The 15,618-nt window shown below is 37.8% G+C and overlaps 2 protein-coding genes and 1 long non-coding RNA gene across 4 annotated transcripts in view; 1 reads left to right on the top strand and 2 right to left on the bottom strand.

Moving 5' to 3' along the window:
• Positions 1-15,618, bottom strand: part of LOC116475356 (keratin-associated protein 4-11-like) — a 307,240-nt gene that overhangs the window by 241,347 nt on the left and 50,275 nt on the right.
• Positions 7,097-12,690, bottom strand: KRT26 (keratin 26). Its single transcript, XM_032163571.2, has 8 exons — positions 12,250-12,690; positions 11,730-11,812; positions 10,825-10,981; positions 10,537-10,698; positions 10,330-10,455; positions 9,455-9,672; positions 8,162-8,229; positions 7,097-7,248 (listed from the first exon to the last, which is right to left on the bottom strand). Exons 1-8 carry the CDS (start codon positions 12,688-12,690, stop codon positions 7,097-7,099), a joined length of 1,407 nt encoding a protein of 468 aa, XP_032019462.1.
• LOC131384341 (uncharacterized) lies at positions 10,622-12,845 on the top strand. 2 transcript variants are annotated; one of them, XR_009215086.1, is made up of 3 exons: positions 10,622-10,845; positions 12,262-12,360; positions 12,453-12,845. It is a non-coding gene; the product is annotated as an uncharacterized LOC131384341 (long non-coding RNA). The 2 variants fall into 2 exon arrangements; XR_009215087.1 differs by having other exon boundaries at positions 12,262-12,399; positions 12,524-12,845.

Below are 15,618 nucleotides of genomic sequence, written 5' to 3'. Positions count from 1 at the left end.
GGGAGTTTTCACATTGCTAGCCTGTGACCACTATTGTAATTTAAACATAAAAGAGATCGTTTTATGTTGAGATGTTTAATAATATGAAATAGTGATATTATAAATTTTGTAGTAACTGTTTAAAGTGGTGAATCGGGGAGGTTTTTTGTTGTTTTTTTTTTTGTTTTGTTTTTTGTTTTTTTTTTCCAGTTCTTTACGTGGTTTCTGACTTACTTGAGCTTGAAGTCATCCACAGTGAGCCTGGCATTGTGGATCTAATGCGGAATGTTGGCATTTTCCAAAGTAACATTTGTTACCTTCAAGGGAGGAAAAGGAACCATATAATTCAACAAAATATGTTGGGTGCCATTAGGTTCAGATTATATACTTTATGGATTTCAACAATTATAAGTTTGTCAATCATAATTATATTTGTACTAGTCATGGTGGCTCATGCCTGTAGTCCCAGCACTTTGAGAAGCTGAGGCTGGAGGATCACCCGAGTCCAGGAGTTCGAGATCAGCTTGAACAGCATAGTGAGACCCCATCTCTACAGAAAAAAATTTAGCTGGGAATGGTGGCACATGTCTGTAGTCCCTACTTGGGAGGCTGACATGGGAGGATTGCCCAAGTCTGGGAGGGTGAGGCTGCTATGATCATGCCACTACACACTAGCCAGGGCAACAGAGCAAGACCCTGTCTCAAAAAAGTTATATTGTATAAATAAGCAGTGTATTTAATTTTTTCTGGGACTATTACAGAACTTTTCAGCTAAGTATATTTTTTAGAGCTTCTGAAATAAGGATGTTTCTCTTTCAAATGAATGTTGAGCCATTTCATATTAATTTTTTGCACATTAGACATTTTTCTCGACATTAGATGCATTAATTAATCAGATACAATACATGTTGGCCAGGAGAGAGGGTTGTATTTTCTACGTTTAAGACAACTGAGTTTTAAGGTACTTGATAGTGTTGTAATATTTGCTATAGTCTCGAGGTTGACCATCAATTTTTTCCCCCAAATTCTCATGCCATCTTTTTTTTTTTAGTGCAAGGTCAGCACTGGCATTTTCCAGGCAATGTAACTTGTCAAGGTAATAGGCCTGGCATTTGTTTAAATTCTGTGTGGTTTTCCTCTCATTACTTGAAAGAAGGCCGCCACCATCAGAGTCACCAGAATTTCACAGGCCCCTATTTGGTCCAGTACTCATGCTACTCCACCCTGTGCCAGGACCCAACCTACCCTCAACACCATAAAAGCCACCAGAAGGCCCACTACCACGGCCCTCTGTGCTCTCTTGAGCCCCCTACAATGACATAGGTACCACCTGAGCCTTAACAGACTCACAGCCACTTTCAGTGCTGCTGTGCTGCCACAATTCGGAGGAACAAGCCACTGTGTGAAGGTGTAGAAGAGATCTAAGGTTAAAGTATAGCCCCAAAGTCGGTGCATTATGGGGACCATTATGGAGCCTATTTACTATCTATCATCTATCTATCTCTATCTCTATCTATCTATCTATCATCTATCTATCTATCTATCTATCTATCTATCTATCTATCTATCTATCATCTATCTATCTATCATCTATCTATCATCTATCATCTATCTATCTTATCTATCTCTAATCTATCAACTAATCTATCAATCATCTATCATCTGTCTATCTCTAATCTATCAACTGTCTAATCTATCATCTATCATCTATGCATCTTTAATGAATTTTTTTAAAGTATAGGTTTTTTTGTTTTTTGGTTAACAATCTCTTCACTTCTTATTTTAGTGATTGATGAGCCATATATGCTCAAGTGCTATCTCATCAGAGGTTGGGTACATACAAGAAAACTGTGTGTGAGCAGGAAAAACAGAGAGGACCATCATTTCATGAATTCATCTTTTGAACCATGATGAGTGATTATTTTTTGAAACACTGCAGGCATTCTTTCCTTCTGACCCTATAGTCTTAACATTCTCATGCTCTTGCTCAGTTTGCGTCTATTTTTCCATGACCTTCCAGGCTTGCTACAGGGCCCTTTCCAAGGAGTCTAAATTGAGTAGTGCATACTGCTGTAGAGTTAAATAGGCCTTTGAGTTCTAGCCTACTGTTTGTCAGCTTGGATAAAGTTACTTATCTTCTCTGAATCTCAGTTTTGTCATCTGTAGAAATTACAAAATAATTTGGAGGATTAATGAGAAACAGGTAATAGTGTCTGGCACATACTAGGCCTCAATGAATGCTTGTTCTCTCCCTTCTCTTCTCTCCCTGGTCCCCACTCTAGCTCACAGCAGTCTCTAAAACTCATAATCCTAATTATACCACACATTCTTCAAGAAATATTTATTGAATGCCCAGTGTGTACTAGGAAGTCTTATGGACTATTATGGGCCCCGGTTTTATGCAGTTGTCATACATGCGTCTTGATGAACATCCCTTCTAAGCTCAGTGTCTGAGCATTGATTCTAGATATCCATGCATACCCTAAACTGAACAGAGTTGCCTTTACACTAAATTAAGAAGTTGGCAAAGTTTGCCTTTGTGTCTAAACCTGCTTTCCGTTTCTTCTCTAGGTTGAAATATCTCTCTGCACTTCATCTGAAGCCATTGGCTTTCTTGTGCTTTAACTCATTTTTTTCTGTCTAGGGAAAAGACATGATATTCATTTACACTAATAGAAACAGTATTATTTGCTCTGTGTCATTCAGGAACCTAGGCATTTGAATTTTGAGCTTTTCCTTTAATTATGAAATGAAAGATTGTTCCTTGTGATAGAAATTTCAGTTCTTGGTGAGGAAGAAGGTCCCTGATGAGGCAGAAGTGCTTAGTCTGCAGCTGAGAGGGGCTGGGGTTGAGATTTAGAGCTATTTAGGGATCTGTTGTGGGACCAAGATTGGCAAGCCTGCCCTGCAGACTCAGATGGACATGTCTCCCTCTGGGTCTTTGTGGAAGCAGGACTAACCTCATGCTGCAGCTAACAGGGGCAGAGGATGAGTTAGAGGATATTTTTAGGATGCATAGCTGAGACAGAGGTTGGTGGGCCTGTCTTCTGATGTACTAGTGTGTATGACTCCTCTTTGACAAATGGTTTTGTAGCAGGACCAAGACAAAATGGGGTTGTGGCCAAGCTTGCAAAGATATGGGCCAGTTTCTAGGTCTGGAGATGGGACCATGATCAGTAAATGCCAACTGGGTGTGGGTTTATCCTGTAAAAATGATGCTCATAGGTCTTGAGCTCTACCAGGACTTTATAAACTCCTACCTGAATCCCAAGGCTCCTACAAAGGCACTTTTGTCTGTTGATGACTCTTAACGAAATTATTGTTGCTTTGGGTGATATGAGTGGGGGATCTCCTATTCCACCATCTTGCTAATGTCATTCCTGTTTTATGAATTCTTTAAATACATAGATCCATGGATTATTTAGAAGTATGTCATTTAATTTCCGAGTATTGGGAGATTTTTCTTTTGACTTTGTATTATTAATTTCTGGTTTGATTCCATTATGATCAGAGAACATATTCAGTATAATTTCAATTCTTAAAAATTTTAAAAGGTTTTTTATATGACCTAATTTATGGTCTATGTTCCATTGGTGCATGAGAAAAATGTGTTCTGCTCTTATTGAGTTCAGTGTTCTATAAATGTCAATTAAATTCTGTGGTTTGATGGTGTTGTTCAGTTCTTCTATTCATCATCACTAATTTTCTGTCTAGAAGTTCTGTCAATTGCTGAGAATTGGGCATTGAATTTTTCAACTGTAATTTTGAATTTGCCTCTTTCTCCTTTCTACTCCATTAGTTTTTGCCTCATATATTTGAAAGCTTAGTGGTTTAGTGTATTTAGAGTTGCTGTATCTTCTCAGGGACCTTTTTATTATCATATAATATCACTCTTTGTCTCTAGTAATATTCTTTGCTTCAAAGTCTACTTTGGTATTAATTCAGCCACTCCTGATTTTTTTAAATTAATGTTTGCATGATATAGCTTTTTCTATCCTTTTACTTTCAACCTACCTGTGTCACTATGTTTGAAGTGAATTTCTTGTAGATAGTATATTGTTGGGGTCCTAGAGAAACTCATGCAGTCATGTACTAGGTAACATGTAAGGGATATTTATAGTGGTAGTATTCATAATAGTTTCAAATTGGAAACCATTCCAGAATAGAATGCATAACATGATGGCAAATATTTTAAAAGTGCTGCCAACCTGGTTTGTGTGTGATAGTATTTCACGTGGTTTTAATTTGTATTTTTCTGGTTACTATGGGGTTGAGCACTTTTTAGAAATTTAATGACAATTTGGAATTTCCGTTGGCATATTGAAGATATCTTTCTATTGTCTCCTGCCTTCCATTGTTGCTGTTGAGAAGTCACTGTACATCTCACTGTCACTCATTTGAAAGTAATCATTATTTTCCCATATGGCTGATTTTTAAGATCTTTTGTTATTTTGTGGTTTTACTATGATTTTTCTACATGTGGATTTCTTTTTATCTTGTCTTTAGTTTCACAACTGGTAGCTCACAATTAAGGATGTCCCATAAAAGTTTTTGGGATTTGTCAAGTGTTGGTGACAGTCTTTCACTTTTTTCATTTTTTTGCTAATACTAACTTTTTGGAAACAAAGCTGAGTACGTGAACTTTCCAGCCTTCATTTCAAGAAGTATGGTTGATTCATCAACAGCATCTATTTTGGAGTCATGGGTTATGCTTGTATTAAGTGCAAATCAGTCTTACCTAGATAGGGAAATCTATTTATTTAAGTAGAAAGAGTGGATATAGAAAAATGGAAGTTGGCCTGATTGTTCTTGGAAAGAATAGGACCTCTGTTGGGAATAAGAAAGAGTGAATAGTACTGGCAGCACAAGAGAAAGAGGGTCAATATTGTGTTTGTAGGATGGTGAGTTAAGCAAGTGTCTTCAGAGAGCTGATAATGTGGTTTTACTCTTTTAATTCCTGGGGGATAGAGCCTCTGAGAGACCCTACCTGTCAGAATGAGAGAGTAATGAAGCATAGTGATGGAAACTGTAGCAGAAGGGAGGGGGCATCCAGTAACCAGGACTTAATAAATATGGGGGCAGAGAAGGGAGGTGCTGGGAGAGGAGCTGGAGGTGGGTAACTAGCAGATAGGAAAAGACTGTATGCATACTGCAGGCATGCTGTAGGCTTTCTGTAGGGATGCTGTAGGTATCTGTAGGCGTAATGTAGATATACTGTAGGCATACTGTAGGCATCTTTCAGCATACTGTAGGCATACTGTAGGCATGCTATACACTGTAGAATGCAGTAGGCATACTGTAGGCATCTTTCAGCATACTGTAGGCATACTGTAGGCATGCTATACACTGTAGAATGCAGTAGGCCTACTGTAGGCATACATACTTGAGGGATTTGTAGTCATGCTACAAGCATGCTTGTTTTATGTTACAAGCAGGCCATTGCACTGAAAGCCATACTCCTGGCTTTGATTGTATCACTGATAGTCAAGCACATAAAAGTCTGCCTGACTGTGGTCCCTCTTGGGTGGTAATGGAAACTTAGCGTGAAAACAGTGAATTCCTATGCTTATTTTTGTTCTGTTCAATGGAACTCAAATCACCATGGCAGAGGAGATCTGGATTTGCATCTAAGTCCCGCTACACGTCAGCTGTGTAGCCCTGGAGAAATTCCTTAATCTCTGAGTATCTGTTTTCCTCATATATAAAATAAAGATCATAAAACACCTACCTCATAAGCATTTATGAAAATTAAATTGGGTAATGCATGTAAAGTGAGTTAAAACACACTCAGTAAATGTTAAGATATTGTCACTATAGTTCTGCAATTGAAAGTTCTTCTAACCAGACTTAATCTAACTCCATACCATTGAAATATGGCCTTTGTCATCATGGTTGGGACCATTCATCACAAGAAGACCCTGAGAAAAGGAACTTTCTGCTGTATCTACATCTCCAGAAAGTGTCATCAGACTAAGGTCAACTACCTTATGTGGAAGCAGGAAATAATGGTGACCAAGCCTATATTTGAGACTTGTAAAATGCAACCTCAGAGGGTTTAGCACCCTGAAATGGTGCAGTTCAGTCTTCATGGGCCATTTTGAATCCCACATTGTCTATATGCCAGTTGATTAAAACCTTTCAATGTTGTTCTGCCATGCAAGTTGGAAATCCAAGTGGTTATAGAGGTCACTGCCTCATTCCACTCCAAATAAAAAAAACCTCTTTAGCCTAGAACTTTTCTGCTTTCCAATCCCAGCTGCACTTTCCAAAATAACTTAGTAAGGATGTCAGGCAGAATTTTGTGTGCAGGAGAATATGAGCAAGATTTAGAACCACCCCTAGGCTTGAGTTCTAAATTTGCTTAGTCATCACCATGGTAGGGGCAGAGAGATGCATGTGCTGGAAAATGGAAAAATAGCTTTCCAGGTTCAGATTTTACAACAAACATTTGCTGATCACCCAGGCTAGGCATTGTAAGGGTAAACAAATCCTAGTGATCAGTGGGTATTATCTTCTTCTTTTATGTCCATAGACGCTCAAACCCAAGAAGATCAAGTTATTTACATAGTCAATCAGGGACAGATTTGGGACCAGACATTAGGGCTAGTGCTCTTTCCACCTTATTCTGTTATTAATTGAGGTAACTGTGACTATGAAATGAAGCACAGTATTTTATTAGCAGGTCCTTAGTATTGTCACATTGGGATCAACTTTAGAAATTAAAAAGAATCAGATACTAAAAAAATAACTTGCAACAGAAGAATTTTTAATGAAATGTCAAAAAAGGCCCCCAAAATAAAAACAAAAATTAGGGACAGAGCAGGATTTTTCTACTCTGGAAAAGGATTACACACATAGAACATGAGAAAAGGAAGAGAAGGAGAACAAATTCTAGCCCTTTTATCTTTAAGAACAGAAATGAATAATTTCCTTAGGTTATTTGACCAGTAGGATTTTTGCAAACGCAGGCTTTCTCTTTTTCTTTTTCTTTCTTTCTTTCTCTTTCTTTCTTTCTTTCTTTCTTTTTCTTTCTTTCCTTCTTTCTTTCTTTTCTTCTTTCTTTTTCTTTCCTTCTTTCTTTCTTTTTCTTTCTTTATTTCTTTCAACTTTTTCCTCATTATGGTGCTTTAGAAGGTGCTCGTTGCTCTACTGTAATGTTGCTTATTTTAGAGGACTTTTCTTCAACTGAGTGGACTCTCAGTGAAAGGACATTGCCAATTTGATCCAGTTCCTCAACCACTGTTTTGACAATAGTTTCTTCTGTTGAGTCTAAAATAAAATAAATAAAACATTAGTGGTAATTTTTTAACAGGTTGAAAAGTAGCCATAATAGGTATGCTTTTTGTTTGTTTGTTTGACAAGGAGTCTCGCTCTGTCACCCAGGTGGGAGTACAGTGGCACGATCTCGGCTCACTGCAGCCTCTGCCTTCTGGGTTCAAGTGATTCTTCTGCCTCAGTCTCCTGAGTAGCTGGGATTACAGGTGCCTGCCACCACGCCTGGCTAATTTTTGTATTCTTAGTAGAGATGGAATTTCACCATATTGACCAGGCTGGTCTCGAACTCCTGACCTGAAGTGATCCACCTGCCTTGGCCTCCCAAAGTGCTGGGATTACAAGCATGAGCCACCGCACCTTTTAAAAAATGTTTGCTTTTTAAAAATGTTTTTTGCAAGTTTGCAGTAAATTGATATATAATACTGTGTTTGAAGTCAGTGTTTAGCAAGAGCCTGGACTATCTCTCTTATATTTGCCACTGCTTTTAGAGCAATGGGCGTTTGAAAACATAAATGAAACGTGGATTAAAACAATCTAAGTATCAGGCAGTAAAGGCTGGCTGCAAGTAATGTCTTCTTTTAAATACCAACTTGCCCTAGTTTTGTGGTTTAAGATAAAGTAGCTCTTTTATCAAAGTATTGAAACTATGAAAGATAATACATTCCAGGTAAGAAATATGTTGTGGGATTAATTCCTCATTTCAGTAATTTCATAATTTGATCACATCTGTTGTTCTACAGGAATATAAAATACAAATATTAAGAACTATCATAATGACCCCTCATCCCTTTATTCACCAGAAGTAAACTTAAAAACAAATTTTATTTAGTTAACAAAAAAGTAACTTAGTTAACACAATTGATGGAGTTTAAGGAGTTACACCAGATAAAAAAAAAACCATCTATACCTTTGGTTTGATTTCCAGAATTCACAGGCCTGCATCCTTTTGATTTGTAACATGTGGATTTGCTTTTTCTGTGAAGAGAAGAGTAAATTATTGCATTTTTTTTCTTTCCTTACTGAGCTTATAAATACCTCTACATTGGAAATAAGAGTTTTGGAATTCTAGTTTCAATAAGATTCAAAATTCCTCATATATTTAAGGGGCACTAGTAAGCTTTTCATGACTTCAACATAGTGAAGGAAGAGATTAAATGGATGTTTATGAATAGAAATTTTCTCATGACCAGAAACTACCTCTTTCATCTAGCAATATTTCTCACTCTGACTTTTCAATCAACTGGCCAATGAATGTGTTTGGAGTGCCTACCATGAAGAAGGTGTTGCTGGGCTAGGTGCTGCAGAAAATATAGAACCAAGACACAGTTTTTACGGTTGGAAATAAAGTATACACGTGCAAAAAGTTACCTATAACATGAAAAGTGCTATAAATTAAGTGAAAAGTGAGTGGTGTAATGAGTGCTTTGTTCTGAGGAGGGAGCAATCACTGTTGGGTTCCTGTGAGAATAGGCTGCAGAGGGCTGATGGGCCTTGGAGTGTGCAAGATGTTACCTCCTCACTATGCGGCCATGGGCAAGCATTTAGTAATAGGCAGTGATTACCAAATACCTTTTCTGTGTATGCCACTGTCACAAGCTCTTTACCTACGTAGTGAGACATTATAGTTAAGACTTGTTACAAGTATGGTTTTGGCGTTATCACAATTTCACCAATGAGGAAACTGCATTTGAAAAGATTAAACAATGTGCTCATAATTCACCCAGTGTTTGATTCACAGCCAGGGCTGCAATTCCAGGGCTGTTGCTATTGACTAAGAAACGATGGTGCCTCTCCAATTAATTTTTCCTATATCTTCATTGCTCATCTTTAATACAAGGTACATGTGGGGTAACTAGTGAAGTGATAAGAAAAGAGAGTGAGTTATTTATAAGAAATGTGCTTACACACTAAATCACAGAAAGCAATTTTCCTCTTGAATTGGAGTACTGGAATTGTTAAATATTCTATATTCAAATGTCCTTTATATATTATATATGCAAATATTTTGCATACTTAGAAATTTGATTTTCAAATTTCTGCATGTTTTAATTTCACTTGGCTGCAATAACATACATTCCTGAGGATAAATATGTATGATCTCCAGAGTGGGAAATTCTAGGATGCAATATTGGCATACCTATACTGTGAGAAAACCTAGTTGATGTGAGTTTTTTTTTTTTTTTTGCAAGTTAATCTTTACCTTTCTTCTCCATCTAGTAAGTTGCAATAAATTTCAATTTCTTTTTCTAAAAATATTTTTACATCAAGAAGCTGTTCATACTCCAGCTTCTGGCCTTCTGTTTCTGTTCGAATCTGTTGCAGTTGTTCCTCCATCACCCCTATCTGATCCTGAATTTGCTGGAGTTGATTGCAGTAATTTCCTTCAGTCTCAGCCAAGGAGCATTCATAGGAATGTTTCTGAAAGACAAGCAAAGTAAAGCTTGAATGTGTAAAAGAGAAATGGCATGGTCATTTTATATTATTTTATTTATTTTTTTGAGATGGTGTCTTGCTCTGTCACCCAGGCTGAGTGCAGTGGCATGATCTTGGCTCACTGCAGCCTCTCTTCCTAGGTTCAAGTGATTCTCCTGCCTCAGCCTCCTGAGTATGTGGGATTACAGGTGCATGCCACCACACCCAGCTAATTTTTATATTTTTAGTAGAGATGGGGTTTCACCATGTTGGCCAGGCTGGTCTTGAACTCCTGACCTCAAGTTATCCACCTGCCTTGGCCTCCCAAAGTGCTGGGATTACAGGCATGAGCCACTGTGCTTGGCCGGCATGGTCATATTTTAAATATTCTCAAGGTAGAAATAATTATTTGTATAAGGTCTGAATATTTTCAATTGAAAATCGACATTTGCAAGATTTAAAAAAATTCCTCTATTGTAAAAAGGCATTTTTCAAGTTTCGGAATTGGTGAGTTTAGGGACAGAATTCTTGATATTTAATATATTTTATACTTTTAGTCATATGTAAATGGTTATATGTACTTGGTGTTATATGTATTTTTATATCTGTATTGACTTATACATATTCACACATATATTCAATTCAATGGCAATTCCTACGTACCACAGCCATGAGGGACTGAAGTTCTATTTCCAGGGTTTGCAGATTGCGTTTTAATTCGGTCAGCTCATTTCTGGCTGCTGTGGCTGCTCCCTCATGATCGGAAATCTGTTGTTGCAGCGTTGCACTCTGAAGTGCAATTGTCGAAAGGGTTAGTGACTGGCCTGACTGTCTCCTGAGCAAGCCCTTTATAATTTGCCATAGACCTACCCTCTCGTTGAACCAGGCTTCAGCATCTTTGCGGTTCTGCTCAGCCAAGTCCTCATACTCAGCCCTCATGTTGTTCAACAGGACAGTTAGTTCCACTCCTGGGGTTGCATTCATCTCCACGTTCACGTTCCCCCCAGCTGTACATTGGAAGACTTCTATTTCCTAGAAAAGGGATCGGTATTCATCGTGGAGGATTTTGATTGATGTTCATGCCCTGCTACGAAATGAACAGTGGACTTGAAGAAGGAAATTAGACACTGTATGAAGCCACTCTGCAGGCTTCCTTACCTCCTCGTGATTTTTTTTGAGGTAGGTCAATTCCTCACTGAGGGTCTCACACTGTATCTCCAGATCGGTTGTACAAAGGGTCAGCTCATCCAACACTCTGCGAAGACCATTGGTGTCGGCCTCAACACTGTGGTGCAGAGCCAGCTCGTTTTCATACCTGAAAGATTAGTAAGGCACCTGAGAGTTGTCATCGTAGGCAGGTGCAAAGCACAACTTTTTAAGAGATTTCCTATGCTGAAAGATATGATGTTCTGTACATATTTCTGAAGCTTCTTGCAATGGCAAACTGCTAAAATGGTTTGAGATACCTAACAATCCATGAATTGTATTTTGGGGATGTTATTTCTTCAGAGTTGATTTTTGTCATCCAATGTGCTTAACAATTAAATAAAATATTGCTAGATTTTAGATTTTAAAAAATATGTAATAGCTCTTTTTTGTTGTTGTTTGTTTTTGAGACAGTCTCACTCTGTCACCCAGGCTGAAGTGCAGTGGCCCCATCTCAGCTCACTGCAACCTCCACCTTCCGGGTTCAAGTGATTCTCGTGTCTCAGCCTCCTGAGTAGCTGGGATTACAGGAGTGAGCCACCATGCCTGACTATTTTTTTGTGTGTGTACTTTTAGTAGAGACGGGGTCTTGCCACTTTGGCCAGGCTGGTCTTGAACTCCTGACCTCAAGTGATTCGCCTGCCCTTGGCCTCCCAAGATGCTGGGATTACAGGCATGAGCTACTGCATCCGACCATGATAGCTCTTTTTATAAGGGCATATTTAATTCAATTTCTTTATTGATCTAGTCTGGCTTTAGAAAAACATTTTGGTTTTCAAAGCAAAATATATATTCCTTAATCCAACTGTAATATTTTAACTTTTATTAATATAATTAATCAGTTTGTTTTCACCTACTTCAGCCTGAAGTCATCAGCGGTCAGTCTGGCATTGTCATTTTGTAGAACAATGCTGGCGTTGCAGGTGGTTGCAGAAATAATCTAAATAGGGAAGATTGTGGAAAATGTGAATTCCCAAAAGTCAAAGGAGGCTCCAGACTTCAGTGTGATTTTATATCTTCTTAATCTGTCAAACATCTGTTTTAGTATCTTTTTTCTATGTTAAAGAAATCTGGATTTTCTTCAGATAATAAGGATGCAGAGCTTAAGAGACATACAGATCACTTTTATTACTTTTGATCAAATGGTATGAGCTAAATATATGAAAAACGAAGTGAATATATCTGTTTTGAAATGATTTCTTTTTCATTATTTAATTCTACAAGATTTTATTGCCAGGTACTACGCTTAGCACTGGAAATACAGAGTGAACAAATCTTACATCACATAAATTTGTTAAGCACATTTTATGTTTTCTCTTCTTTAAATTATCCACACACGAAGTCTGTAGTAAAAGTATGCAAATCCCTATTTCTTACCTGCCTTTTAAGATCTCCTATGACTGAGAAGTATCTGCTATAGTCATGATCGTGTCCCCGGGAAGAGCCAGGCTCACATTTCTCGTACCAGCCCTTGATCTTCTGCTCCAGGTCTGCGTTGGCCTCCTCCAAAGCACGCACATGGTCCAGGTAGGATGCCAGGCGGTCGTTGAGATTCTGCATGGTCACTTTTTCATTCCCAGAGAGGAGGCTGTGCTCATTGCCAAGAAAACTAGCACAGGCACCACTTCCCAACCTTCCACCGCTATTGCAGAAGCTTCCTCCAGAAGAGATGCCCCCAAGAGTACAAGAAAAGCTACTTCCTGCTCCTGATCCAACACACACATTCCCAGCCACGAAGCCTGTTCCTCCACCGGACAGCCTACCAGACCCAGTTCGTGAGCAGATCCGCCTGGATCCACCAGAAAGTCGAAAAGACATGGTGGCAGCACAGCCGGGCAACCCCTTCCCAGAAAGAGGAGCAAAGCCAGGGTTCACCTTCCACACTCGTTAGCTCCCTTGGCCTTTTATAGGATTCACTGGGTCATTTCAGTCTTGACTATGCCAGTCTGTAATAAAATTTACTTGCATCCTAATTGTTGTTTTTCACAATTGGGTGATTTTTAACAGCGTCCAGTCTGTAGGTGGAAAGGTGCCCCAAGGATATTTTTTATATATAAAAATGGTGCCAGGTGAAGTAAAACTAAATCATAGCCTCAAAGGCCAAAATTAAATATGACTAAATGTGCATCTTTTTGGCCACTGGAATATTAATAGAATCTAGATTCTCCCCCTGCCACATATAACAAAGAATTAATAATTCCAATGAGAAATGTCTCCTACTTTTGTCCTGTTAACGCTTATAGAGTATTTCTAGTATTCCCACTTCATTGAGTGCTTCCTTTCTGCCTTTCTTTGTTTCTTTTATTTTTCTTTTTTCCTTTTTTTTAAGAGATATGGTCTGGCTATTTTTCCCAGGCTGGTCTTGAACTCCTGGCCTCCAGTGATCCTCAGCCTCAGCACCCAGCTCAGCCTCCTGTAGCCAGCATTACAGGTGTGAGCCACTGGACTGGGTATCTGGGTGTGTATTTTCCTCCTTATTGAAACCAGAGAATCTCAGCATCTATTGATCTTTTGGTAGTGGGAGATTTTAAAAGAAATCTACCATTTCTTGGATTGAAAACTGAAGTAATAGAAATCCTGCAGTCCTACTTATTGTTAATTTCAATATAATTCATGAATATGTGATGATGGTGGAGAATTAATTTGATTGAGATTTCTTGGTTCGGTCCAGGAGCAGGACATCAATTGAACTAACAGTCTCCAAATTGTTCACTTCCCTACAATTTCAGAAAATTGTTCACTTTCCTGAATAGTGTTTATTGTCTTTTAGTTTAAATGTATGTATTTAAGACATTAGGAATTATTTTGAGAAGTGAGCATCATATTGATTAGCAAGGAGTAAAATATATAAGGAGGGAGGTGTTTTCATGATTACTTAGAAAACTGTACATATGGTACCCTAGAGGGAAGATAAATTGTCACAGGGAAGTACTCTTTATTCTCTTGCCTTGATGCTCTTGGGAAGTTATCTAGGCTTGGATCATTTCCCTACTGGGCAAATGAAAATAATAGCATCAAAGAGTCTCAAATGAATGTTGAGCAGTTCCAATCATGAATGACTGTAAGACAGTTTGAAAGGCACAAACATTTTTAAATGTTAATTATTTAAATTATTATAATAAAGTGGACATGTCAGACAGGGTCAGGTCTCTATCACCTATAATGATACAAATTGATTGGTTAACTAATTATGGGTTTAGTTTTGAAACAGTAATTTTTTTCCAAATGGTATTTTTCAATGTTGTGGATCGTGAATCCTTTGGAAAACATCCAACATTATTGTCACTAAAACGTATGGAACATTTGGTGGACTGCATGGATTTTCTAAATCAAAAATATTTAAAAATAAATAATAAATACAAAGCTATAACTGGACCATCAGCTTATGTTTAGAACAGTGCATGATAACCTAGATACAGTTCCTATTTAGAGACTTTTTACTGATTTTGTTGTGACCTGGTCAAATTTTTAATCTTTTGCTCATTTTTCCCGGAATAAAACAAGAAAAACAGAGAATATTGTCAGTTTAATGGTTTATAAGGCTTGAGTTTCTTACGTGAGTTATTATGAGATTTCAAAGTATTATTAACATAATCTATTTATCTCTAGATACTTTATAAATACAAATTATCTTTTGTGAAATAAGTTAAACACATATTATTAGGACCATGTTGGAGATGAGTTGTCTCTGAAGCTAAGTGGCCACACGGATTACAAAGCATTTCTATGTCAAAGCAGGACTGGAATATATGATGCTTAACTCCTTGAAATGTTGTCGCCTATTTACTCATGTGAGTAGGTCTTTTAAATTACTTTAATCATAGATTTTCCTCTAAACTAATACTTACTTTAAAAATTTAGGTATGCTCTAGTTCTTTCTGGAAGTGGAGATAGATTTAACAAATTCTTGGGACCACTTCAGTCTATACATTTCTTCCCCGAGATTGATTATTTTATCCATGGCAAGAATGGATGTACATAATAGATCATTTCTTGATAGTCTACTAGGTAGTAGAACACTACATGATGTGCATACGTATTTTAGATATTCAAAATGAATCGAATTAAGCTTTACGCAGTGTTGCTGTCTCCTTATTTCAGGATAAAGTTTTTCATTACGTTATCTTATTCTAATGATCATATGCTAATTTTCCCCCAATACATTTATTGTTTAGTTTCAAGTACGCTGTTGTTTAAAATTCACATTCTATATTTCTGTTAGATAATCATTTTTCTTGAACTTGAATGAGGTTTGTTTTGTCACTAGATTCCTAGTTTTTGTTTTTTTTTTTCTGAGAATCAGATTCTGGTATACTAAGTCCTCCCACAAAATGGCTTCCCTGGTTTGTTTTGTGAAGAAGGAGATACTGATGTCTCTGCTAATCTCAGACTGACTGGAGTGAGCATGCACGTAGTTTCTTTATCCCTTCTCTTGTTACAGGGAAGGTGGAGTCATAAGGTTCTCACTAGCATGGTATCATGTCGTGGTGAAGCACCAGACTCTGAGTCATTCTGTGTGGTTTACATATTTCAGTACTTCATGTTATTAGCTGTGTGATCTCGGGCAAGTTACTCAACCAGTCTCTGCCTCAGTTTCCTTATCTGTAAAACGAGGACGGTAACAGTACCTACCTCATAGGGTTGTTGTGAGGAATAAATGATGCTTAGAACAGAGTCTAGCACCTAGTAAGTGCTGGTTATGAACTATTATTGACTCTTTCCTGGAAGTCATATTTAAAGGTATTG

The sequence above is a fragment of the Hylobates moloch genome, unplaced genomic scaffold (genome assembly GCF_009828535.3).
Source record: "Hylobates moloch isolate HMO894 unplaced genomic scaffold, HMol_V3 SCAFFOLD_10, whole genome shotgun sequence".
Classification (NCBI taxonomy): Eukaryota; Metazoa; Chordata; class Mammalia; order Primates; family Hylobatidae; genus Hylobates; species Hylobates moloch.
This window is presented reverse-complemented; position numbering and strand designations above follow the sequence as displayed.

Excerpts from the sequence above, each read along its gene's own strand:
- KRT26 (XM_032163571.2), bottom strand. The coding sequence starts at position 12,690 with ATGTCTTTTCGACTTTCTGGTGGATCCAGGCGGATCTGCTCACGAACT. Across the intron at positions 10,982-11,729 it reads GCTGATGACTTCAGGCTGAA|GTATGAAAACGAGCTGGCTC; the intron begins GTAGGTGAAAAC and ends CTAATCTTTCAG. Across the intron at positions 9,673-10,329 it reads TTCAGTCCCTCATGGCTGTG|AAACATTCCTATGAATGCTC; the intron begins GTACGTAGGAAT and ends CTTGTCTTTCAG.